The 27179-nt window shown below is 48.7% G+C and overlaps 2 protein-coding genes and 1 long non-coding RNA gene across 3 annotated transcripts in view; 1 reads left to right on the plus strand and 2 right to left on the minus strand.

Moving 5' to 3' along the window:
* SPO11 (SPO11 initiator of meiotic double strand breaks) overlaps positions 1–8734 on the minus strand; it is a 331627-nt gene extending 322893 nt beyond the window's left edge. Inside the window, exon 1 of the mRNA XM_083801833.1 lies at positions 3981–8734. The gene's annotated coding sequence lies outside the window, so the exon portion shown is untranslated. The remainder of the gene's footprint in view (positions 1–3980) is intronic.
* Positions 8735–8867: 133 nt separating this feature from the next.
* TFAP2C (transcription factor AP-2 gamma) lies at positions 8868–18500 on the minus strand. The gene is made up of 7 exons (XM_083801821.1): positions 18267–18500; positions 16649–17125; positions 16393–16444; positions 14973–15195; positions 14156–14274; positions 12653–12794; positions 8868–10811 (listed from the first exon to the last, which is right to left on the minus strand). The coding sequence occupies exons 1-7, from the start codon at positions 18312–18314 to the stop codon at positions 10526–10528; spliced, it is 1347 nt and encodes a 448-aa protein (XP_083657947.1). The 5' UTR covers positions 18315–18500; the 3' UTR covers positions 8868–10525.
* Positions 16526–17471, plus strand: LOC310882719. Its single transcript, XR_014573112.1, has 2 exons — positions 16526–16570; positions 17293–17471. It is a non-coding gene; the product is annotated as an uncharacterized lncRNA (long non-coding RNA).
* Positions 18501–27179: the final 8679 nt, after the last annotated feature.

The following is a 27179-nucleotide window of genomic DNA, read 5'->3' on the forward strand; positions in this document are numbered from 1 at the left end:
GGCATCGCTAGGCAATATTTTAGCCCAGCAGTGACTCACCATAAATGTTCACATGCTCCTTGTGTGCTAGAAAACACTGTGGAAAGTCTCCCCTCAGCAAGTCCTGCAATAGTCCCACTGCGGCTAGGCTGCGTTTGGCACAGTCTGGAAAAGCAGTTGTGCATTTACCCTCAGCTTCTTCCCTCCTCAGTAATGCAATTTGCTACCTGTCCTCTTGACTCCAGATTTTAACCCTGATGGAAGAAAGCCTGGGTTTCAGGTGTTTTATTTCCCCACACACGCACATTCCTTTTTTTTAATACATTTTTTTGAGAGGATGCCCATTCTTTGGTACCTTTCCCATGTATTGTGAAGGTCACCTAACACATGCCAAATGAAACACTCTCAGAGAGAAAGGTTTAGTTTTTTCCATTATTTGCCCATTTCAGACCTAATGAGTTTTCATGTTTCCTCCTCAAACTGCTTTTAGATAAACTGGGAATAAATTCTGTTATCTACAAGGTACTTGGGATACAGTCCCAAAGTTGCCTGCATATAATGGTCTTTCAAGCCTCAGAAGTAATTGCAGGACACGAGAGTCATCTAAAAGATTTTTAGCAGCCAGGCATGAAATCATCATCTGCAGGACTCAGCTCTCATACCCAGCAGTAGCACAGACTGATTTATTTGACTCGTTATTATAAAACGAGTTATTATTAAACTCCCTAGAGAGGATATTCCACAACATCCCAGCTCCAGCACATCACTTAATAAAGCATTTCCGTATTTCCTCCACAGCATAAGTTTGGTTGACTCCCCCTAAACACACACTGATGCAGACTGCATTTAGGGTTCAAGGAACTGCACGTAGAAACCACAAGAGGAGTCTACTTTTCTTGGATCTTTCTGACAACAGCAGCGTGATCTTGGGATCTTTGCAGGGACGCACTTTAAATGGCAGGGATAGAAACCCTAGGGAAGAAGGGGAGGAAGGAAGCAGAACAGTTTTGTGAATTAAGTGAGCCATATTAGCACAGATGCAGAGCTATTCCTCCACACAGACCTCTCTTCCAACATGTTTATTTCCTTTCCCTTACCCCCATTTTTAAGTTTGCACACTGGTGCAAGACAGTAGGTTTCAATCACACACACACTAGTAATTTTATGAGGCTCATTTCATAAGAGTTGTGAAAGGGGAGGAAGGGACAAAAAGGGAAGAGACAAAAATTCTCCCCAAACCAGCACCAAAGTTAAAAGTTAGCATTGGGAATACTAAACTGGCAGTATTGATTTCCTATCCATGGCACTCTGCACCCTAGTACCATAGCTCTTGACCATTCACGCTCCTCAAAATTATCCTATGACAAGCAGCAATTCACCTGCTTAGACACACATGCTTAAGACAGGAAAAAAAAGTCTTCTTGATCTGCAAAGCACATAGATACTTCACTGCTATTTATTTTGGTAACTCTCAAGGGGCCTAAGTATATGCTAGAGTTAACCATAGATAACTTGAGATGTAAATCATTGCAATAAGTTAAAAATTTACATCTCTTATGTCCAGTGCAAGCAGCTACCCCTGCCTTTTCCTCTGCACAAACAGATGAGTACACCCATGGACACCATTGCCAAGTCCTGGAGAAAAGCAGAAGACCACACCTTTGGGAGTCCTGCAGGAAGTGATTGAGTGAAGGATTAGTAGGCCAAATTCTGCTAAAACAAAGCATCTCAGCAAATCCAATACTGCCTCTCATTTGAGGCTCTTCATCACCTGCAAGTACAGGGCTGTGCTGGAAGCAGATTGGTTGGTTCGGTTAAACCAGCCATTAAAATCATAGACATTTCTTTAAGCAACAGCTGAAAAACTTCCAGGGAACTCCACTGCCCATGCTGATTGTCCGTGTTCCCAAAGAAGAAGCTAGACACCAGCCCAGGAGTCCCACCTGCCCAAGTTTCACACTTTTAGGGGAGCTGATACTTTAATTTCCAAGCCCACATTTACTCCTGACCAGGAGAGATGGTTTGAAGCACAGCTTTGCCTTCTGCCCTCCCCAAAGTGGCGAGTTTCCCTGCTCTTCTTTTGGATACTACTGCTGTGGCTGACGAGGTCCATGGCCATAGCTACACTCTGGGATGTTTATGAAACTTTCACAAACACCAGCCAGCATTTCCTGATGCACATGACAATGCAGAAACAAGGTCCAAACGTCACAGTTTTCTGGGAATTCTTACCCCAGGTATTTTTTCCACCAAAGAACGCTTGCAGGATTAGCCCCTACATGAAGGAGTGAGCCCAGCACAGGAGGCACGTACAGCCAAGCAACAAGTCATCAACAGCCTGCTGCGTGTGGCAGCCTTTTGCATGAAATCCACTCACAGCGAGCCAGCACTGGCCAAGCTTGCAAGTAAGGTGCATTTCTGGAGATCACAGGCCATTTACTGACCTCTGCATTAGCATCCAAGTCACCCACAGCAATTAGGCAGAGTAAGAACGCCTTGGTTTTGTGACTCAACAAGCTTTGGCAACCCTCTCCACGCCACAGCCCTGCTGCGGAAGGAGGGTTTTCTCCTACGTGCAGCATCCAACAGGTTTGGAGAAACAGCTCTTTCAAAGGGATAAGTTCTCAGGCCATTGGTCTGATACTTGCTGTATGTTTATGGTTCTACCCGAGTTTTTGTTTTGCCCAAGAACACGCACACCATGACAGATTTCCCATTTAGATAGTCACACTTGAAATCATTTCAAACCCAGCTACCGATGCTGTCATTTTGGAAGCCCCAGGTCTCTGATAGCCCATTTTGTGGAGCTCTTTCACCTATTTTCTTCCCTTTTATGCAAAATGAGGAAAAAAAAAAAAAGTTTCCTCAGTTTTAATCTTGTAAAACACATTATGCAAATTTATGGGCTTTATGTAAGATGATGGCCTGCGGCCATATCACCCCTGGCCCCGGCTGTGATCTCGTTAGATCTCCCAGCCCGAACAGGCCGGGGCCTGCTCAGCACTGGCTGCGAGACCTCCGGAGCGAGCCAGGTGCTGCCGAGGGCCGGGCGGTGCTTCAGTAGGTGGCCCCCGCCGCTGTGAGTCAGCACCCACGGGGTGCCCGAGCACAGCCTGGCCGCTGCGCGGCGGCGCACGTGGGGACCGAGGTGAACCCCGGGTCTGCGCACAGAGCTCAGAGCATCCCCATGCATCGCAAGTCCAGGGGGAAAGCCTCGAGGTTTTTAGGAAAGTGACAAGGGAGAATATTCGCTGTGTCCTGAACCACCTGGGGAAACCGTGCTGTTTGAAGTGATCCAAACAGCTGATCACGGTGGTCTTTTTGTGCTCACATCTTGAGCTACCTGGGGAAAATGAATGGAAAGGAAGTCTCATAGCTGATTTCACACGCTTCTCTCACCCTCACACCTACATTTTAACCAGCACCTAACAACTCATTTTCATCTCTGCCTTTCTGATGCAATTTATTACCCAATACCTTGCCAGCAAATTAAAAATAATAATAATAAAAAAATAATAATTTAAGCTGCAGTGCTGTTGCTCTTTAACATCAGCATCAGGCACTCAAAAGTATCAGGCAGAGATCATTTTTACTTAAAACATTTGCAAAGATCACTCTAATTTCTTTCCCTGGACTAGCACTTTTTTTTTCTGGAATGAATCCCTGGAAACACTCTACATTAAAGCTAACGAAGGCACCTCAAAACAGCCTTACCAGAATCTTATCAACTTTTATCTTCCACCAGACAAAGCCACTAACTACAGCTGTTTATTTACCAGGGCAATACAAAGATTTCGTATTATTGGAACTAAAAAACAGTACTTAAGGCTCTGAAAAGGAGACCCTACCACTTACCTAGAAGCATACATAATTCTCCTCCTCCTCCTCCTCCTCCACCATCATCCCAACGACCTCACACACATGCAGATGCACCCTGCCTACAGCCCTGTACGCTACACCCTGTTACCAAACACCCACAGCAGACTGAGGAGAAGCATTACCTTTGCTGAAGCGATGGTGCCGGTAAACCCTAAGGAAGGAGCTCAGCCCAAGAATGCACAGAAATAAACGTTTTAGGCTCTTGGCTGCAGCACTGCTGAAGTCACTAAGCCCCAAACCCATCTGATTCCCCTCATTTAATCAGATGACCTCATAGCCTAGTTCCTAAATGTGCTTTAGCTGGGCTCCTCTCACATGTGAGGTCTGGAAAACTGTAATCTCTGCAGTAAGGCAAAACGGTAGCTCTAAGTAATGCCTCCATTCACATTACACCCTTGCCTGAGTCACATTAACTGGTTACAGCCTAGTTAAAAGCTATAAATTTTTAACTTAATATAATAAGACCTTAACTGTGAAAGGGCTTTTTCCTCTTACGAGGACAGGGCCAGAACCTGTCTGCACTGATGTTTTCAATAATATCCCCACTGGGGTTTCTTGCTCAAAGTTGTAAAGAACCAGAGCCTCGTTCAACATGCTTCTGTGTTAAGCCCAACACAAAGGTGGGTTTGAGTCCTAAAGGTTGCTTGATTTTGGATCTCCAACGCAAGATCCCCCTGCTAAGAGGTTTGGTGGCCATTACTTTCTGAAAAATGGGCCCTTATAAGACACCCAAGGAGAGATGTCCGAATATTGGACAGTGACTTCTGGAAGTTCAGGACCTGCCCTAGGTCTCACTGACGCATCGAGCCATCTGGCTTCCCTTGCACCTACGTGCACCTTGATCTCAGAAAACACACGTTTTCCTGGCATCTCCAGTTCTGAATATCCTCCAGCTTCTCTCATGTTTTCTCTGGGTTTCGCCACACCTTAGCCTTAAATATAAAGTACCATTTTGGGGTAATTAGAGATTCCTAATTAATTAGAGTTATAGATTTAAGGATTCAAAGCTTGACAAATGAGCTCAGGTAAATTTTGCAGCACGAGTTGGAGAAAATTACTGGCCCGAGCTACCTGCCCTGCCCCTGTGCTGGAGGTTAATTACCATTTCTCTTGTACAGCCAAAACCACGTGCGCCTCCATCCCAGCCTGCTCCAGCTCACAGTCCAGCACCCAGCTCAGCTCCAGCACCATCCAGCCACCAGGCTGCACCAGGGCATGGGCTGCGCTCTGCCCCTGCTCTTTTGTCCTCCAGCAGACAGAAGGGAGCCGTGGCTGAAGATGACCCTGTACCTGCAGCCCTGGCAGCTGGGCCCATGAGTGCAGGTCTCTTCCTTCACCCCTTGTGGCTGTTTCAGGTCTGTAGTCTTCCAGCAGCAAGCAGAGGTACAACAGCCTGACACAATGTAAAGGGCATTTTATTACCTTACAACGGGCAAAATTTCCATTTCACTCAGTATGCCTCAAAGCCTGCATGGCTCATGTTTTGTTCTGGTTTCTTTTTTTGTTTGTTTTTGTTTTGTTTATTTCCTTTCTTTGTCTTTGGAGTTGATGTGATGCACAGGAGAGAGGACAGGATGAGGACTGGGCAAAGGTGGCTCTGCTCCCAGACAGGCACCCTCACACCAGAGAATTACAAACACAGTTTCCATCCTTTCTGTTTAGCATATTTGTCTATATCAAGGGTGCTGGCATCATATTAGACCACTTTCTGATGTTATTGAAGAGCTCTTTAACTAGGAATCCAGTTTGGATTACAATGATCAGCTGAAGAACTACACCATTGAGCCCCACTTAGTAGTCAGTGACAGCCCTATCATGTATGGACAACTTAAGCTGCTTCTCTTCCCTTCGTTTTAGGCTATTTGACCTGGAAATACAAGCTCTAAAGTTCATCTAAAAGATTAATTCTGTTATCTCGTTTATTGCAGATTTCTGAACTTTCTGAGCCATTAGTAAACAAGAATTTGAGTTTCATGGCAGAGGGAGCAAGTGCCAGTATGATTATGTGGTTGGAATTTAAAATCATGGGCAAAAATGTAGATCAAATGGAGTTGAGAGAATGTCACAGAGCAGTAGTAGCCTTGTGAGCAAGGCCTTCACAAGAGGGTTAAAAAGGGCTGTTTAGCTAAGAGAGAGGAAAAATAGAATATTTGTGGCCAGACCTTACACAATAACGGCCCATGGAAACCATCTGGAACATCCGTGTAAGACATGCAAGAACATCCAATAAATGCAAAAACGGTATCAGAAACTGGGAGAAAGCTTATTTATATAACCCTCTGAAAGTGAAAATGAAAGGAGAAGGCAGCCAATGGTACAGAACAGGATTTAATAATTTAATTATACGGTTCCAGGATAGGCCCAGTGTAATTTCTGCAGAGATGGTTATCCATGCAGCTACGTGGATAGTGTGACGTTAGGTAATAGGCAGCAGCAATAGCCACGCACCATAGAAATGTTATAAGAGACCACAACTGGTTTGGATAACACACAGATTTTGCAAAGACACGGTCTATCTGGCTGTGGCCAGGTTTTAGGAGTAAATTCTTATTTGCATGGCTCCATCTGCACTCCCTGTGGCTTACCACCAGGCCTTGGGTCACACTCCCAAAGGGACCCCAGAGTACTCAGCAAAATTGGCTCCAGGTTCCCCTTACAAAAACCTGTGACTGTCACTGACCAGAAACACGCTGTAGTTTGGAAATTTCAGATGAAAGAAAGAAACGAAGAAAAAAGGGCTGCAACAAATATACAAAGCAGGCTCTCACGGTGAGGCCCATTTCAAGATGCCTTGCTGCATTTATTTGTGATGAAAAAGTCTGAGGGTGCAGAGGAACAGACAGCAGTAGGGCTGCAGCTGAAACAGGCAGGATGAGAAACTGTTTGCAAGTAGCAGTGAAACAAGTGAAGGGTAAAGCAAAAACTGAGTTGAAAATGAAGTTAGCTGAAGTCCGTAACTAAATTAAGCCAGGAGTTAAATCTTTTTCTTGTTTCCTTCTGTACCGTTAGCTTTGCATCATTACTTCTCTCTGAAACCATGAAAACTAGAAAAAAAAATCTTAAAATGAAAGCAAGACAGCTGTGAGGTCAAATGATTTCAGGAGCTGGGGCCATGTATAATCATATTTATAATTAATTATCAGCAACAGTGAGGCTGCCACAGGTGGAAGGAAGCAGCTCCTCTGCCTGCCTCCTGCAGCTCCAGCACTGCCTGGGCAGACCCCAACATCCTGCGGATTCCCGGCTGCTGCTGCTGGACAGGCAAGAGCTGATTGATTTTTTTTTTCCCCACAAACATATTTTATATTACATTAATTGAATTTATTTTCAAATAAAATACTTTTGCAGAAAGTTCGTACTTAAAATGGACCATTTTTACTTCATAATTTTTGTTCTTAAATTCTAATAGTTTAACATCATTTCCCCACATGAACACCAATTTAACCATCATTTCTCTGGGAGAAGTGCAAGGGACGAGATGGGGCATCAAAGTCATTTAGATATTCAATTTTCAAAGGAAATGAAAAGATTAACTCAGCAGAGTGCTACATTCGACCTTTTTGTTTTAGCCAACTTAGGAAGAATCTTGTAAAAGCAGTACCATGCATACGGATTTGAAGATCAAGGGAGAACAAAACAAAACACTTTGTGTGTTCGGCTAACTACTTTTTAGCTTTCCCAGGAAGTTACTAACCTATTACACGTTCCTCAGATTAATCATTTCAGATGACAGACAAGTTCGGGTCAGAGTTTAGCTGTGAATGGAGCAGAAGACATTGTCCTTTCATATTACTGGCATAGCGTTTGAGGTAGTTGAGTCTCAAAATAATGTACCATCTAAAATATACAGTAGAGGAAAAGCATTAAGGTAATGGAAACTCAGTATTTCTAGTGTTCCAAACATATAAATAGAACCCAAGTCAGTACATTAGACAATTGACTGGCTTTGCTTGAATGCACGCAGGAATAAATGGAAACATCCTTATTTCCTATCCCAAGGGGCAATTATTTCAGAGCCTGGTTTTGTGCATTAATAAAAAAGCAAGATTCCATTGTCTGGTAGCTAAAATATCTTACTATATATGCAGTATAAGCAGTCCAACAGCAGAAACGGAAAAAAAAAAACACCTAGCATTGCATTATCTAAACAACAATTGTCCTTTAGCTCTTATCATACCTAGCATATTTCTGTATATATCAATGAAATATAATTATATATTTGGGCTATATTTTTGAAGTTCTGTAAGCCATCACATGTCCTAGGTACACCTGTGGCTACAGATTGTCCAAAATGCTCTTTTCTCAAATGGTACAATGGGCCTTGCAAATGCAGACTGGAATTTCACACTTCTCTAGAAGAGAACTGGATTGCAACTCAAACATTTTTTTTCCCCACAACTCACCACTGATATAACAAATTCATTCATTTCTTTGAGCTTTCCTATCTTTTCTTCTTCCTGCACGCCTTCATCAGTTTGCCTTTACCTTTTAGAGGCAGAATATTGAGAATATGGAATTTATAAACAATGAATTTGAAAATTGTACATATTGCCCCTTCTCCACAGCTGTGAAGAAAACGCTGCTGTGATCTGAACCAAAGTCTTACTGGCAGTTACATCCAGTGGCACCATTTGCAGTGTTTGCCCTAGCCACGTGCCAGACGGATTGATCTGGTGTTGAAATGCCAAGGAGAGCATAAAGTCCAAGTTCAAGTTCCTCCTGTTCTAGAGGGAGAACACTGAAACGTTTCTCGTTGGGGAGGTTTGGCTGTTTTGCATCTGGGACAATGAATGCCACTGCAAGCCTTAGATCCTGCCTCACCACCACCACCACCACACAGAGTATGTAGGGGATTTTCTGCAAAATGCTGTAAAGTTCCTAACAGCAGTAACAGTGGGCTGAAACCAGATGGTAGATCTATCAAATTTCACATGCCAAGATTTTTCAAATATTTATCATTAGAGACAGATTATTCTAATAAAGTCAGATTCACTGAAAGACAAAGATGGTAAGATTGACTTTTATTTAGAGGAAGCCTTGCAGTTTGTGTTTAGATTTTAGTTTGTGTTTTATTTAAATAGGCAGCTAGCATGATAATGACATCTTAGGAAGAAAAAAAAATATTCTTGGAGATACATAGCATGTTTAATTGAAACCATTAGTTTTACTGGCAAACAGCTCTATATTTCTGTTCTGTTAATCTGAACAAAGTGCTGCAATTATGACTCAATACATAATGTCCTCTAGTGCTACTCACCCCATATTCCCAAAGTATAGAAAGAAGACAAAACCGTTTTCAGTTAATAAAACATTCCATGCTTCTATCCAGAATATTTTTATTATATGGTTATCATATACATCAGAATTATATTGGGAACATTTACAAATATGTAAAGATAGTTCAGAACCTCCATTATTCACATACACACTAACTCACACACTCATTTTGCATGTCTAGTCAGTTGTCAGGTGAATGATGCACAAAATTATTGCTTTGTGAACATACACCTCAGATTAGATTTAATCTTCAGTGGCAAGAATTGAGATATTTTTTAAAAAACAAATCTTAAATACCCTGTATAACATACCTGTGCATAAACCTAAAGATATGTTTAGCTTACCCATTACCTTTGAAATACTTACCAAAATTAAAATTTGAAACCCATTTATAAAAAAAAAAAGTATTAAAAAGTTCACCATTATTTACAAATCCGATTAAATTACACATAAATAAATATTTACATTCAACACACTGCTTCCCTTAGTACGCATAAAGCCTCCCTGGAAATATTTTTTGGCCTTAATAGGCAAAAAAAAAGTTCAAAAAAAAAGTTATGTGCCTATTCTTTCAAGTTTCCCCCCCAATTTAAAAACAAGACAATATAAATATGTCAATAAAGCTGCAATATCCTTAAACACAGAAAGTGAATTTTCTAAAAGCATTTTCATTTTCAACTATTCCTTGTTAAAAAAATATCAAGATAATATCAACTGCAGCCAACATTACTGCAGTTTTTAAAAGCCTGAATATTTCCATAAAAATATGCATGTCAAATACCATCAGATAATTTTACGTTTACCAGGGTTTTAGTACTCTCCTATGGTAATCTGCAAATAAAGGGGGAAAAAAAAGAAGATATTAATCTTACTATTTTCAGGTGTTTATAAAAAAAATTAATGTACATAAATCTATATACCATTATTTAATACTGCTTTATTGTTACTGTTGCGTTAAGAGAGAATAAAACCCTGATATTTTTATCTGATAACAAATTGACTTCCATCTAAAATCTGTATCTTAAAAGCTATACACGAAGCTGGTCACCTCTAGATACTTAGATGTGGAAAAGAAACCTAAATATATCTTTTTGCATATTTCCATCCAAACCCTTATAGCACCACTTTTACAGCAAAGGATGTCAATACACCTGTACCAAGTACTTATCTTCTGGTAATTGCTTCCACAGATAAGGGATACTGCAGCTTTTAGAAAGACTTGTCTCATGGATCCAGGAGGAGTGAAGATCCTGAATAAGATGATTTTTTTTCCTTGTTTTCCCTTTCTTATTTAAAAAAAAAAAAAAGTACCCAAATTTCTACGTTCCCCCGGCAAGAAGATCCCAGTCTGTGTTAAGGAGGAAGAGTTTGAAGTCTGGTTTCTCTCCTTTTATTTCCTGTGCTTATCCATTTTATCGATGGTTTTGTTGGTCTCTGCAGGGCTCTGGTCGCCAGCGTTCATGTATGTTTTGTCTGCTATTTTTAATGCTTCATTTAGGTAGTTCTGGACGGATGTCATGGCAGCACAGATGGCAGCACTCCCAAAGCCATGTGTGATCAGGCTAAAATGAGTCAAACAGCCCTGGATGCCAGGGTCCAAGATGGGACTAGGTCTCGTGTTTCCAAGAGGAGTTCTGTCCTGAGTGAGGAGGTCTGTGAATTCCTTACAAATCTGCCTGCAAGACACAAAGTGATCTCACTTTATACCACGGTAGGAATTTGTGCAAAAGCAAATAAATAAAAATAATGGAGAAAAAAAATCCACGTCAACTATTTGGCCGTTACGTGGGAATGTAGTTTTCAGATATTCATTACTCCATCAACAGCAAGACAGCAGTGTTCTCCACAGTCCAAAATTAGAGCTCATTTATTAGTACTGGCATCTGACAAACCTTCTGTTTTATCTGTGTCACACAAACACATACCCAACGCTGCAGAATAATCTCTCCACCTCTGCTGTCTGGCTGGCTCGGCATCATTTGCTCTAGATTTTCAGGGAAGGCTGGGATGTAGGGCTAGTTTCTCTGAGAACTTCCACAGCTGTAGTTACATGATTTAGAGAGACTAAAGCAGCTGAAGAGGAGATCCAATCTAGTTGTGCGTGTTGTACGTACATCCCCTCTCTCATAGAGACCTAGGCCCTGATCCTGCAAACACGAACACATATGCCTGGCAAAACACGAATGGTTAATAACGCTCCAGCATATGTTGTTTGCTGCTTGTAAATCTGTCCCCTTGATGTGATTTCACTGGAGATGAGCAATCCTAACAGAATCATCACTTTATCAGAATTTCTCAAATCACAAACATCTTCCAAAAGATGCCTGCTATTAGGGTTAATAACAATACCAATAATAATTCTAAAGAGCCAAAGGGCTCATGCTCAATAAGCATAAGGTTTAAGCTATAAGAGAAACAATATATTTCTATGAAATATAGTCTTGGTAAAGGAGGTCTCTTTTTCAGGGAAAGTACCCCTGCACGGGGCAGGATTTTGCTTGCCTAATCCAAGCATAAAGTCAAAACAACTCTTCTCATCAGTTTAACCAGGCTTTTCTCGGATCCTCTGCACAGTGACGGTGCTTTCAAAGCAAGAAATTGCACCAACCCAAACCAGAAAACATCTCAGACCAGGATGGATCATAATCTAAGGGCTTTGGTTAAACGTCAGCGTGGGAAGGGGACAGTGAGCTCTCTAGCCACTGGTGTAAGATAAGCACAGCTAAACACAGGTATTTCCTACCAGGGACCTGCTCAGTACATGCTCTATTTACAGGTACAAGTGTCTGCAGAACAGCTCTAACAAAGCTTCTCCTTTACCCTTCCTCTGTTCACCAGGATTTATAGTAAGAACTTAGTTAAGAACAGGGACTTCTCACATCTGCTAAACGTTGCCTTTCACTGAACTAAAGATCTTCAGCTTTGATACCGAAATGGGACTACCCACACTTTGATCCCTAGAGTCCCACGGGGGAATGCTGTTGCCAAAAACAGCAGCTACAAGGACACATTGGCCGAGCTTGCCTTGCACCCGGTGCGCCCACCAGTAACTCTCCGTGGAGGTGCACGTGTCTCTGCCTCTCTGGGCTGCACGCACGCAGGCAGGGCAACCACCAGCTCCCAGTCCCGTCCCAGTTCAAGTTCCTCTGCCACACCTGCCCCCCAGGTCCTCAGCCCTGTCTCACCTTGGGACATCTTTTTCCTAGAGATACAGCTACCCTGGTTAAAGACTTGGATTTTTTTTTTTTACCACTGTTTAAAAGAAACAAGCAACAACAAAAAAAAGTGGTCCAAACTGCTTTAGAATTACCATACAGGGTTATTATTATTATTGGTTCAGACTAAAATAACTGCTGTCATAGTTGAATTCAAACCAAAACCAAGCAAGAATTGTTTCCTCTCCCTGATTACAATTACACATGAAAATGTAGCAAACTGTCCACAACCACAGATACTCATGGTCAGACAAAACCACCTTTAAAAAAGAGGGAAAAAAATGCAAAGCCAGAAAACTTACTTTGCAGCAAGAAGCATATTCTTCCTGTTCGCCATTTCATTGCGGCCCATGTGTGGTCTAGTTAAATATTCGGCCACTGCTTTGGAAGGAAACTCTGTCTCGCATACATAACCGAAGTCACGGGCAAGATGTACAGCTTCACCTGGCGTGGGCAGAAGCGAATAGTTATTAAATGTTGCAGTGCTTATTTACTATAAGGAGATCGGGGAAATTAAGCAAAGCAGGGGAATACATTTCAAGAATTTACTCTTTTAGAAAGGGACACATCTCTTTTTCACCATACCATTCATTACCATTTTCTAATCAATAGATCAGTGTTTCTTGGTAAATTTGCATCAAGAAAAAAAAACAACAACAACACTACGTGATGACAGCTATGAAAAAGAATTCCCTTCCCTTTACTGGAAAAAGCTTTTCTTTTGTTTCTATGCAGATTCACTGCTTCACAAAGACTAAAATTTAGCCTATAACAAATTTCCCACTGATATTTAAAAAAACTTGCAACTAAATTCCACCGATGTAACGATTTTTTAGTACATTTTCTAGCTCCTTTATAGTAACAATGTTCATATAAAAATAAAATTGGAAGGTTTATAACTACACAGCTTTTTTCATTAAGGCAATTCCTTCATGCACAAAAACACTGGGCTGACATCATCAGGCTGTACCTGTAACACACGTGTGCGTGCGCACGCACATAGCCTCTCGGGCAGCTCTTAAATCCAACTTCCAAAATAAGGTTTTAAATGGAAGTTGCCGTATTATTTCAGCTCATGCAGAAATGAAATAGCAGCAAGGTATTGTTGGATCATTTGTCATGTTTCAATTGCTGCTTCTGCTCCTATTAAGTTGTACCACTACCAGGAGCTGCTTTCAACAGCAGCACACAACATAACCCCACACAGACACGTAAATACACCCTGCCGTCAGCTTAACTGAGAGGGTCCACATAGCATGTTACAGATTAAAGGGGCTCCAGTTTCCCATCAGGAAGTCAAACGCTATAAATCTCACTTTATATGCTTGTTTATGAGAAAAGCTTCTGAGGATACCGCGGAGGTAAGGCCAGGCATCGCAGGCAGCTGCCGCGGACTTCAGGTTTCCCAGTAGGGAACCAAACCCTGCGATGTGCCGGGTCTCACCCCTTTCGCCTTCCCTTAACAAAACCCCAAACAACCTCAGGAAACAGACTGGACAACCCAGGCGTTCCGCAGAGCCTGGTGCCCACGAGGGAGGGAGGGATGCCATCCTGGCCCGCGGCTGGTGCTCGGCACAGCGGGGCTGGGAGACCCGACTGGCAGCAGGGGGGCGAGGAGCCCCCCAAAGGCACCTCAGCAGGTACCTGCTGCCCCGTCCCCAGCACGCTCACTGTCAACTACAAACACGTGGAACCCCCCCTCTATTGAGTTCATCGACTTCCCAGCCCTTCCACGCTTTGCCTGGAGGATAAAAGCTGTACACAAGGGAAAGGAAGTTTATTTTTAAGACACGTTCAAGACTGACCTTCCACCAAAGATGTCAATAGTGTCACATTTGCAGCTTTCCTTCTACCAGCTGGAAGGTTCAAGCCAATTTTATCCAGTTTTTCCCTTAATGATCTGCCACCATTTTTAGATTTGGCTCTGTAAGTAGGGGGGGAAAAAAAAGGCTTTATTGATCTTCAGGGGACTTTTTTGTTTTGTTTAAAAAAAAAAAAAAAAGATGAGAAATTCCAGTTACTGACATTCAATAGGGTTCTACTGGGGGTAAGATAAAAGACAGGCTCTCTTTTTCAAGTGACCTACTTTTAAAATGCTTTACTACAAACCAGCCAGGATGAAACACAGCAGAGGTCAAAATCAAAATGTTTCAGACTGCACCACTGAACCAGCAGCTGTAGAATGATCACAAACCAAACTAAAAGTGTGTGCAAAAAAAGGACACACGAAGTCTCCTTGTAACGATGCAACAAGACCACGAGATTTAATCCAAAAATCATTCCATGGGGAGACAGTTCGTCACAGGAAGAAGAAAGCTCCACGAGCAGTTTTAAGAGACAAAAAATCCGATTTTCAACAGCGAATGAGAATTGCTGTCAGAGCTGTTAATAGCACTTCTCTCCGAGACGTGGCAGAAGTGCAAAGAAGTTTTATTTCCAAAGCCAATTAGGATTCAGTGTTGTTGGGCTTCTGAAAAATCTGAAGTTTGATAAAAGGCTTTCTTAGCTCGTCATTGTGCTAATCTGGCCGCAACCACACACACCAGGCACAGGGAGGAAAAAAAAAAGGATCGCAAACAACAGCCCCGGTGCGGACGGCTGGGAGCAGGGGTCGCAGCCTACCTTCTGAGTACTCCTCCTAGCAGAGAGGCGTTGAGACACTCCGGGGGCGAGAGCCGTCTCTGAACCTCTGCTACTGTCACTTTGTATTTGGACGTGGAGCTCAGGAGGGAGAGCCTCCCCGGAACCGAACAGAACACTTCGTTGGGGTTTATGACCACTCCGATTAATCCGTCCTTTTGGCAGGGGAGACTCAGAGCACTGTTTTTCGTTAAGGAAATGGGACCTGCAGAAGGGAAAGCAGGTATTTTAGGAAAGGGAAAAATAAATACGGAGTGGCAAGTGAATTTTCTTTGTACGAGGACAGACCGGGAGATGGGATTTCGTTTGGCACAACGCTCCCCACGACCCAGTCCCCAAACACCAGCGGTCTCCTCCACGCTCCAGTTCAAGGAGCTGCCGAACGCAACTAAATATGCTTCTTAAAACAAAACCGAAAAAAAAAATAAAATACACAAGGCGCCCCACAAAAACAATAATGAAAAAAATGTGATATTTAAGTTAGCAGATCCAGTCCTATGAAGAGCCCGATAGAGGCGCAGACGACGAATCCGCATCCCTCGGGCTGCTGGCAGCAACCCGGGGCGGGAGAAGCCTCCCAGCTACTGCCGGGCTCCCCTTCCACCGGGAATTTAATCCCGGCAAATTCATAGCAGAGAGCACAACAGGGCTGAAGAACCGAAAGTAAACCCCCGCTGGGGAACGGCTTCGGCGGCTGGGTGCGCGGGGCCGGCAGAGGCTTGGCAGGAGCAGAGGGGCAGAGCCCCGCAGCCAGCCCCGCTCCTCCATCGCCCACCCGCCGAGCCCCAGCCGGGGGCTGCTGGCGCCGCTCGGAAAGGGTTAAAAAGAGCCGAGGTCTGCCTTGGTCCCTGGAGGGGGCAAGGGCTTTGGTGCCGCATCTGACAGCGGAATAATTCTCCCATGAGCTAAACGCAGCAATCAGCGCTCTGCCAAACACTTCTGCTTTTCCTCAGTTAGGTATTTGTTTGAAGTCTTCTGGAGGAAACTTCCACTGATTTTTTTTTTTTTGTTCAAAGCACAAATTTGTTTAAAAACAAAAGCAGAAAAAAAAAAAAAAAAAAGGCAACCCAACCCTACACGACCGTCCGCCTAAATTGAGTCAATACGCCCTTCCTCCTCGGGACCCCGGCCACAAAACCGCTCCGGTTACGGTTTATCCGAGCAGGCTCATGCCGACCGAGTCCCTTTCCGAGGCTGGGGAAGAAGTTAAAGGGGAAAAAAAAAAAAAGAAAAAAAGCAAGGAGCCCCCCGGGTGCTGCTCTCCCCGCCCCACGGGCACGCTGCGGTGGCCACGGCAGAGGGGCCGGGCCCCCCCCCGGGGGCTGCCCCAAGCCTCGGCCGCCCCGATCCCCACGGGGACCCCCCCCATAACCCGGGGGGCGGCGCAGGGCCCCTCACTGACCTTTCCTAATGACCGTCTGGTCATGCATTAACAAGTGTTGGTCCTCCACGTTCTGCAAAGAGAAAGGGGAGAAAGTTGCACACACCTCGAGAGCTGCGGGGGGGGGGGGGGGCACGGGCCTTTGGGGCCGGACGGGCAGAGCCGGGCTTCGCCCCAAGGCGCGGGGCAAGAATTTGGGGTGAGCGGGAGGACGGGGGGGGGGCTCCGGCAGCCGGGGGACAGGGAAAAGGTGTGGGGGGGGGGGAACGAGGCTTACCTGCACCTCCTCCATCTGGTGGGCCATGTCGTGGAGGCCCAGGTTGTCGGCCAGGGCGGAGGCGTCGAGGCCGTGGCCGTGGGGCAGCAGCAGCTCGGAGCGGCGGTACGTTTCCCGACGGCCTCCGGCCGAGCCGCTCTCCAGGGCCGAGAGGTGCGGGACGAGGCCGGGGCGGCCGTGGGGGGCGAGGCCGGCCGGCTCCTGGCCCTGCCGGGGGGGCCAAGCGCCCTGCTGCTGGCTGGGGGGGGGCGGCGGCGGCTGGTGCAGGGGGTTGATGGAGAAGGGGTCCCCGAGGTGGGAGTAGGGGTCGCTGGACTGCGAGTAAGGCAGCGGCTGGTAGGGCGGGGGGAAGTAGGGGGGCTGGAAATCGGAGGCTCCCGAGTGGGAGAGCGGCGGGGCCGGGCTGTACAGGTGCTGGCTGACCGCCGAGAGGTGCGGGAGCCGCGGGTTGCCGTTGCTGCTGCCATCGTGGCGGTCCTGGAAGGCAGACGGGGGGGGGAGAAGGGAGGCGGCGGTCAGTGGGGGGCATCGGGCGGCAGCAGGGGACGTTTTCTGGCACCGGGGGGCAGAGGAAAAGCCGCCCCAATCCCAATCCCAATCCTAAACCGGGGGCTCTCCCCCCTCCCTTTTTTTTTTTTCCCCAGGCACTTTGCGTAGGAAATGAGCCCGGCTCGCAGGGAAGGGGTTAGGAACCAGTTCCCACCGCTGTCCTCACCACGAGGCACTCAACTTCTCCAAAGAATCATTTAAAAAAAATAATAATCCCAAGTCACCGGCGGGGCCCGATTTACCCAGCCCCACGCTGCCCCCATGGGGCGGCGGCTCCGAGCCCCGGGCAGGGCCCCCCCACGCCCGACGGCTGCCGGCCCCGCTCCTCCCCTCGCCCCAAGCCCCGGCAGGCACAGATTAACGTCCACATGGACCCGATCCTGGGTTTGAGCGGCTTCTGGCCCCACGGTCGGTAAAATCCCATCGCTGGGTAATGAGAAGTGATCGGGGTCCCAGCGGGGCGTGAACCGGGACCCACAGCTCGCCTGCCGCAGCCGGGGGGGGGGGGGGGGGGGGCACGGCCGTGTCGGAGCCCAAAACCGGGGAGCAAACCCTACGAGGGGTGAGAGCCGCTCCCACCGGGGATGGAAACGTGGGGAGGGCGGCTCGGGACGGCCGCAGCCCTGCCGCGGCTCCTACCTGCCCCCGCCGCCCCGAGGGGGCTCCCCGATCCAGCCGGGGCTCCCCCCTTCTGCTGGGGCTCCCCCCTTTTGCACGGGCACCCCCGCTTCTGCCCGGGGCTCCCCACTTCCCCAACTTTTACTTTTCCGACTTGCTGCGCGGGGCGCAGCCCTGTGCCTGCAGGCACTGCTGCGTGCGGGGGGGGGCAGGCTCCTTTCTCCCGGCTGGGGATGCCGGGGTTTTTTCCCTTTTTCCCCAGTATTTGAGGGGGGAAAATGGTTAAAAAAATAAATAAATAAAATAAAAAGTAAAAAGGAAAGCGGGGGCTCGGGGAATGGAGGAATCCCGGCTGGAGGCGAGCAGGGGGAGCACAGCGGCCGGGGGGCTCGGGGCTGCCCCCACGGCCCCCCCCCGTTCCCCACCCGCCCCCCCTTCCCGCTCCTCTCACCTCGCAATCCTCTTCGTACTTGACATTATCTGCTAGTTTCCACAACATGGCGTCCAGCCTCCAACCCAGGTGTGCGGTGCCGGGGGAAAAAAAAAAAAAAAAAAAAAAAAAGCAGCCGAGAAGCTCAGCCCCCCCCCACGGGCGGTAAATCCACGTCGGCGCTGGGGAAGAGGAGCTGCCCCCCGGACGGAGCTCAGTTGTTGGCAGGCATGGAGGCTGCTGTCGGACTAACCCGCCGCTCTAATGGTCACTCGGGTTTTTTTCCCTGCCCAGACGCCCTTAATGGCAATAGGATTATCATAACTCCTCCCCAGGGATGGCTCGGCACCCGCGGCCGCCAGCCACTCAGGAGGGAGCGCGCAGCCCCCGGCCCCTCCTTCCGCGCCGCGCTGCGCCCCCGCGGGGGACGCGCGGGGCTGGGGGCACGCGTGGGCACCCCCCGCAGCAGCGGGGCCGCCCCCCGAAGTGCCGCCGCGCTTCTTTTTTTTTTTTTTTTTTTAAATATTTTTTATTCTTAGTTGTTTTGGGGGGAGGTGTAATGGGTGTGGAAGGATATTTATTTTTTTTTTCCACGCACACGCGTGGAAGGAATTTGTTGCAATCCACGCGGGGAGCTGCAGCGCCCGTACCCCAAAAGCGCCACGGGGCCGGCGGCTTCTGGGCGAAATAAATCGGGAAAAGTTCCTCGCCGGAGCGTCCGAGCGCCAGTCGGAGCGCAATTTGCATAATTGTCAAAGAGTTTTGACTTACTGATTACAACTTGTAAGCTACCGATGTTTAAGGTATAATTTCCTTAATTAGCCGGCGAGGTTATTGCAGCTGCCTTGGATCCCTCGTAGGTAAAGCAGCCCTGATTCAGCGTCCCCGATGCGAGGCGGTGCGAATCGCGGCGCTGCTCTCCCCTCGCTGTTATTTCAGCCCCTAACGAAAACCTCCCCGCCCGACCTTCTCGGCACAACTCGGGGCTGGGGAGCCAGGTGGGAGGCGAGCCGCGGTTTGGGGAGCTGGAAGCACGCTTTCATCCGAGCTCCCGAAATGCTGCCCTGCCAAATTGCCACCTTTCTGCGGCCATTTGATCTGCGCGCTTCTGTGGGTCAGACAAAATGAACATCGTTTGCAAAAGCAACGACTTCTCCCAGTGTTTTAAGGTGCATCCGGATCGCTGCTCATTTACATGAGAGGAGCAAGTGTTTGTTTATTGTGACAGGGACAAAGGATGACCCTGGCCGGGGCTGGCTGCGGAGATGTCGGCTATCTGTGTGCCCGGGGAGCTGCTGGTAAAGGCCCGAGCAGAGCCACGGCTCGCCCCTTAAACTACATCACCCCCCCCCTCCTTTTTTTTTCCTGAGCATCGCAGAAAAAAATAATAATAACAATAATATTAAAAAAAAAAAAACCACCTACCCACCTCCCTCCGACTAAATGAACGATCTAAAAATAAAGCGAGGAGGACGGGGGTGCTGCAAGTAACCGTTGGAGGTGTTATCTGCCTTATCAGGCACGCAGGTGCTGATTTGCAGCGCTCGCATTAAGCCCATCATCAGCAGGGACTCCGCATTATCATTTTTGGTGGAGTCTCTATTTATTTTTTTTAACGACGGTGTTTTTCTTCCAGGGATGTTTCTTTGAAATGCAGTTCGCGACGATTATTAGCGAGTGTGCTCGCGCTGCTCCTGGCGTCATTAAGACTAGGAATCTAAATAATAAAAGACAGGGGGAGCTTAAAGTTCATTTGTATTAAAGGGACAAGATGGATTTAAACAGAAACGAAGAAGGGAGCCGTCGAGCTTCCCAGGTTTGGGAAGATCAGCTCTCCTCCTCCCAGAGCCGTCCCGCACCGCGTGTAACAACGTCGGAGATTTTTGTCGGAACCTCGGATTTTCTTTCTGCTCAGAAACGTCACGCTGATTTTCTCATTCCTGAGCATTTCCAAGGTCTGAACACCTCCGTTTTGTTTATTTTGGTGGCCAGGAGCGCGCCGATGAATCCAGTTTCTCCTTATTTGTTTACACCCATATATCAAATACATATAAATAGAGGAGTGGAAGAGGATGAGGGGGTTAGAAGAAATTATCTAAACAAGGCGCCCGAAATAACCGCTTGGCTTCCTCGAAAACAATCCAAGAAAGCAGACGAGGAGCTAGAAGCGGGGAAAGGCTCTACAAACTTTCCCAGACATCACTCTCTCCTCCGGCTCCCCTCCCAGCGCCCGGGCTGCGGGGGCTCCCCCTGCGCCCCCCCGGTGCCGCCGTCGAGGGATGCTCTGCGGGAACGGCAGCGCAAACGGCCCCCGGCCGGGCAGCTCAGGCCCTTTTTTGGGGGAGGGGGGGGGGGGGAATAATGCTTTTTGAGGGCCCCCTCCCCGAAATGAATCCCCTGCGGTGCTGCTGAGCCCGAGGTTGCGGCGGCCTCGCCGGGCACTGGGACCCGAGGAGCAGCCAGGGAGGTGGCTCCTGGCAGGTGGCGGCTCAAAAAAATACAAATAAATTAAAATAAGTGCCCGTATTTTGCGGGCATCGCCTATTTCCAAGAAGGGGCTTCTTGCTTCCCGGGGGCTGCCTGCTCCCGCACACCTCTGCTTTTACGAGGCTGCACGGTCCCGCGGGGGCCCACAAAGCACCCCAGGTGTGAACTCGCTCTCGGGAGGGGAGCCAGAGCCCGCTGCTGAGCCCCTGTCGCTCTCAGTAGTTTTCCTATTTGGCAGCAATTACAAGAGAGCGTGGGGATGCTAATTAGCTCCATCCCTCTTCTTCTAAAAAAAAAAAAAAATTATTTAAACGCATGCATATCTGGATCCCTAATGAGGCTGCAGCAACCTGTCCGCATTGTCGCCTCGGCTCCTGCAGAGCTTTACAAAGGGAGCCGCTGCCCCGGCCCCCGGAGACTTTCCTGTACCTTCCACACCGGGTCCTGGGGGGGCGGCAAGAAAGTGTCGTGTGTCCTATGGCGTGTGTCCTATGTCGTGTGTGTGTCCCCCCTCTTTCCGCCCCCTCACCCCGCGGAGCCTGCGGGGCTGCCAGGGGCAGGACCCCACCGCCCAAAGCCCCCCCGGACGGGAGGGAGCAGAGCCGCCCCCAGCCCCGGGGGGATTTTTTTGGGGTCCCCCCCTCCGTCGTATATTCGCCCCATATCCGCGGTCCCCGCCCCGCAGGACGGCTCCCCCCGGGCCGCGCCGCCGCCGGGATATTTTGGGGCGGTTTTGCAGCGCTCCGCCGTTTCCCCTCCCCTCCCACCGCCCCGGGGGGGGGGGCAGGAGGGGGGCATCCCCCGTGGGAGCTTCCCTGGCCGGCGGCAGCCTTTTCCTCGCCCTTTGCCCCCACCCCGGGGGAGGGCAGCGGCCGCCCGAAGGCTCCGGGCTCCACCGCCCGGTCCCAGCGGTGCCCCGGGGCCCCCCCGGGAGGTGGCAGCGGTTTTAACACCCCCCCCCATTCCACCCCCAGTCCCTCCCCCGGGTGTGCAGCGTGGCTCTGGGCACCCGCCCCAGCATCACAGGGGCAGCCGGAGCCCCCCCGGGGACCGGGAGCATCCCTCGCTCCCCGCCGTTTGCCCCCGGCGACAACAAAAAGCAGCCGGGGGGGGGACGGGGATGAGCCGTCGGGTGCCCTCGGCCTGCCCCCGCTTGTGCAGGAGGCGAGGAGAAAATGTGCCCACGGCGGGGCTGCTGCCTTCCCTGGGCATTCCTCTGCACCTCGGGCTCCTCATCCTCACCGGGAGGGGAAGAGGTAATGGTCCCTCGCCAGGCTCTGCCAGGGAAAAGGGGGGGGGATCAGCCCCAGGACCCCTGCATCTCTGCCCAGTGATCCTGAAGGACCTCCTGGAGCTGTGACATTTTGCCTGCAGTGGTGTGATCGCTCCACGCTGGAGGGATATTCTATTTTTTTTTTTTTCATTCCCTCCATTTTCCATCCAGCGGGAGCAGCAGTGGCATCGGCTCCGTTGCTGTTAGCCAGAGCGCTGCTCCGAAGGAAGTTGTTGCTAGACCGTGTGTGTAATTGGGCTCAGGTCGTTAGAGCAGGAAGCAGACTCCACATTAAAAAATAAAATCAGGACACCACAATGCTGAATGTGAAATCAGAATACATATATTGAGTTATGCCCTTTTCTGAAAAGCAGGAAGAGAAACAGCTTTTGGCACGATGCGCATCATTCATACTTTAAAAACTAGAGCTGTGATGGATCGTACATTCCTACAGCTAATTGCTTATACTACAAGAAGAATAAAAGCTCCAATACCACAAAAAGAAAGAATCCCATAGGCAAAAACAGCAGAAAAGCAAATATTTCAAATACAGGCACAGAAATGAGCTGAAAACACATTGCTCAGCGCAATGCAGGCTGCAGCTACCACAATTCCTTCAATACAAGCCTGCCATTCCTTTTGCCCTTTCGGGAAAAGGAGCAGGCATTGTCACTGAGCTATATTTGCACTGCAAAAACATGTCATTAGATGCTCTCTTTACCCTTTCCTCTGCTTTCAGGGCATATGCAGACTATACGATGCCTTAAACGATGCACCACTTTTAAGGAAACAACTGCTGAGGTGATGGTTTGGGGAAGGTTTCTCCACTGATAGAGATGGGCACCAGTACGAGGGGTCTTTTCTGTCTCATCTTGGAGGGCTCTGCAGCTCGTGCAGCCCGTGCTCCTTCAGGGTACTCGGCAAGTGTGTTTTTTAAATTATCCACCCCTCCATACACGTATATATACACACACATCAGGTTTAAAACCCGAATAGATACACCAATTAAGCTTTAAAAGTTGGTTCTGAAGACATACCAAAGGAGTTTAGAAGAGATGCAGCCAGTACCTGCACATAAGAAAGGAATTTACAGAACAGCTCACCTTTTTTCTACTTACCTTTCACTCTCCAGTCATCTTACAGGGATGATGAAATCAGAAAACTGACCTCGATGTCAAGAAAATGGGTCACGTGGGTTGAAGCTGAAGATTTTCCCCGTGGGCAATTTAAATAAGCAAAGAAAACAAATTCACTTACTCTTTTACTTCTGTAGTCTAGATTCTTGAAAACCTCTAATCCCTCTAAATAGCCAGCCTTCCTCAGAGTCCTCCACCTAAACCTGGCTGCACAAAATCTGAAATGTATTGCACACAGGGGAAAAGCATGGAGGGAAAAAAAAAATAAACTTTTAGGGACAAATACAAAGAGTCCAAATCTTTGACTTTTTTTTATCATTTAGCAGCAAAGACGAGCACAAGGCGACTGTTTTCCCTTGCATGTCCCCACTAACAGATTACCCCAAGTGTTTGCTTAATTGTGATGCACTGGAAAATACAGAGGTTTTGCTGGCACCATGTTTCCTCCTTTGTGGTGTTTGCCCCTTGCTGATAGCTGGTGAGCTGCAGCACTGCTACATGGCAAGGGGAAGCAGAGCTCTGTGGGGAAAAAAAAAAAAGAAAAAAAAAAAGAACTGCTGGCAAAAGCTACATCAGTCAAAACTCTACACCTAATGCACTCTGTCATTTATAATCACACTAATAAGGCATCAGTGAAAGGCTGTCAGCATTACAAAATATCAGGTGCCAGCAAAAGAACTCCAAATTCTTCCAAACCTGCTCCAAGCCGCATTCTCAAGGACTGGATTTTGCAGGTGTAGCTGCAGAGACAGGAGTCCGCGATGACGTTGCGTGGTAACTGTAGCAAACATCTGCAGGAGAAGATTTTTTTTTTTAATAGCTCTATTTTTTCCAAGCAAAATTATTTGCAAAACTTTATGCAGTACTGTTGCTGCAAAGGCACAAAGGAGATACTGCAGGGTGTAAGCATTCACACCACTTAGCAGCCTCTTATCTATGTTCCCCTAACTGCATGCAGGTATGATTGCAGAGGGACACAGGTTTGGGATGTCCCTTTCACTAAAAACCTCCTTGCTATTCAGTCATACAATGGAGGCAACACTATGTGGGTGCTTCAGTTCAAATCCAAATCAGGCAGCATTTCAGGCATCTTTAGTTTTGGATTTCTCATTTTTTCTGTCATCCCCTTTCCTGCACACATGGACTCGTGCTCCAAGATGTGCCATCACTGCTGTTGCTACCGGAGTTTTGCACGGGAGCAGCACTGCGATCAGGCAGCTGTGGCTCTCGTGCCCGATTCCCAGCTCTCTCTTTGCCTACGCTAAATTTCTGCCTGCTGGAGTAAAGTGCCCAGCACGCACCAGTCCCGAGAAGCCTAAATGCGGTAAAAAAGGTGTTTTCTGGATTTCCAGTCTCTGCCAAAAGTGTTTCAGGGAAGAGCTGAGTGTTCCTGTCCCAGTGGGTTTAGGAGCCCCTGTCCTGATGCCACCCAGCAGTTCAGTTTCAAGCAGCTTCGTATCGTTTACCACTAGTACAAAAATCTGTCACTGCAAAGCACGCGGCTAGCACAAATTCCACTCTCCCAGTACAAATGTATCAAAAAAGATGTGGACATAACTTGGTACCGGCAGCTTTATGCCGCATGAGATGTCTTCTGCCCACTGCATCCAGATGTGGTCCACCACGCTGTCACCAAAACAAACTCCCCAAAACAGTGATACCAACGCTGCCTGGAAGCACGTGCATCGGCTAACTCAGCAGGAAGGCAGCCATGAGCAGTGCCTGGTCCGGATGAAACGTGCTGTTAGACGACACGGTGGTCTACAGCGCCGAGATTAACAGCCCCGGGAGCACGGCCTTGGAACTGCAGCTGCAGGAAGGTGAGGAGGGGACACGAGAGGAGCAGCTCCCTCCCTCTGGGCACAGGGGAGCCATGGGGCAAGAGCCGTCGAGGAACGAGAGGGAACTTTGAGGGCAGGGAAGAGTTCTCGCAATGCCGAGTCGCGCTGGTGCAAGGCGGCCGGCCGCCTCGGAGTGCCAGCCCTGGTGCTGAGAGGCGAGGAGCAAGGCCACCACTTCCTTGTCCTCGGCTGCATTAGAATTGAAAACAATCACGGCAGCGAAACAAAACCAGCTCAGCTGAACAGATGCAAATCCAGCGGCAGACATGGGCTCAAACCAGGTCAAGCTGCACCCATGCAAATTACGGGTTACCCCGGAGCGCGCCGTGTCCGCACCGAGGGCGGTGCTGGGGCGCTGCCAGGCTGACCCAGCCGCATCCCGCAGCGCCGGGCAGCGCCTGCCCCGGGGCAGCAGCCTGGCAAAGAGCCCGTGCGGGCACCACCGCGCTCTCGCAGCCCCTCAAATGCATCTCTCCTCGGAGGCTCTGCCGGTGCAGCCACCCAGCGAAGCTGCAGAGAGAAGACAAACTAGCCCGAGGGGAGATTTGCTAGTATAGCTAGACCGATAAAGCACTCCTCTTGTGTAAACACAGAATACACCAGCTAAAGTGCTCTTCTGTCAGCATAGCTTATCCAGCATAGTTTTGCCAAAGGAATCCTTGCTTGTGTTTCAGCGAGACTGTAGATCTGTTGGAGCGTGGTTAGGAGCTGCTCGGAGCAACAGCACCACGAGCAGCACAGATCTCTGCACCGAGTCAAGTTTGCTCCCAGGTTTCCAGGGCACAGTGCTGTTCTGGCAGGGCAGGTGTCGTCTGCCCATTCCCAGCCAGCACATAAAAGCCACCGGAGGCCAGGGAAATGTGGCCAGGAGGCCAGAGCCCCATGGAGCCCCCAGCGTGCTGGGAGCACCCAGAGCCTGTCCATGCCCAGGGCACCAGCTGCCAGTTATGCCTGTGGCTTCTTCCAGCAAAGAGAGCCAAACCTCATCAACCCCACTGTGCCTTCTGGAGCCTAAACCTGGCCCTGCTTAATGGTGGTGGCATGTAAATAGTCACAGGGAGGCTTTGCAATGAGTGGGACGGAGGGATGGGTTCGCGCTGCTGCTGCACAGCTGGTTGCCAGTGCTGCCTTCCCAGGGGACCAGGTCAAAGAGCCGCAGTGCATTGACTTGTCCATACCAAACTGCCTGCACTAACTGCGGAGGGGAAGGCTCCGCGTACTTGCTCTTTTAAACCCTGAGCCCTCCCTTCCTAAAAGTCATGCCCTGTCTTCTCTGGATAACGTGTTGTGCCCGCAAGCCTGGTCAGTAGTGAGGATGAGGATGTGCCTGCACGCAGGCAGAGAACGTCAGGTGCCGCCTCACACCGGCTGAACGTCTGCCACACTCTGTTGGTCTTCACCAGCGCTGCACTACCCACACATGTAAGCAACATGCCGTCTTCCTGTCCCAAAAGTTTGGGGATGCACTATTTCCTTGTTTATAGTCAGGCGGCAGGAAACACTGTAAAGCATATCTACAAGCTACAAACACCTCCAGCTCGCCCTGCCCCTGCCCCAAGCTGGCCAGATGTGATCTGGGAGCTCCCGGAGCCCTCGCAGCGCTTGAGACACCAATTCCCGACCGGAGCAGGCTCACTGTGCTCCGGCAGAGCAATGGCTGGCGGCCCTCCCAAACCCGCTGACACATCGAGCCAGTTCAGAGCAGGAACAGAGAAAGGCTCCGGTCTCTGCAGACATGCCCCTAAGGGTCTTGCTCAACACAGGAAGTCTGTGATGGCGAAGAGGTGATGCCGGGTCTGCCGAGAGCCGGGCTGCCACCACCACCTCATCTCGTCCCTCTCTCCATCAGCTGCCCATCACACATGGCAGGGCCCGGCCAGAGGCTGCTGGCACCATCGCCCCGCTGAAGCTGCAGGTGCGCGGTGGCACGCGGCTCAGCACGCACGCACCCCGTCGGCAGGCTTGGACCATGCCAGAGACCTCTAGGCTCCAGTCTCAGGACAGCCTACGTGAAGCATGCAATTGATGCTCCTTGTAATTTCACTGTAGCTGGTGCCATTGCAATGCCATTCTTATCTACCTAAGTACAGATCCTCTCTTGAATTGTTAACAACCTAATGTAGCAATTTGTTACATAAGCTCATTAGGTTTTATAATGCATCTATGTTAATAGCAACATAAATATGGAAATCTTTAT

This window comes from Anser anser, assembly GCF_964211835.1.
Source record: "Anser anser genome assembly, chromosome: 16".
NCBI lineage: Eukaryota > Metazoa > Chordata > Aves > Anseriformes > Anatidae > Anser > Anser anser.

What these genes read in the sequence shown, in the direction of transcription:
- TFAP2C (XM_083801821.1), bottom strand. Translation starts at nt 18,314, where the DNA reads ATGTTGTGGAAACTAGCAGATAATGTCAAGTACGAAGAGGATTGCGAG. An exon ending in AGTACGAAGAGGATTGCGAG is followed by an intron (nt 17,126 to 18,266) that starts GTGAGAGGAGCG and finishes TCTGCCTTCCAG; the next exon opens with GACCGCCACGATGGCAGCAG. An exon ending in ACCAGATGGAGGAGGTGCAG is followed by an intron (nt 16,445 to 16,648) that starts GTAAGCCTCGTT and finishes TTCTCTTTGCAG; the next exon opens with AACGTGGAGGACCAACACTT.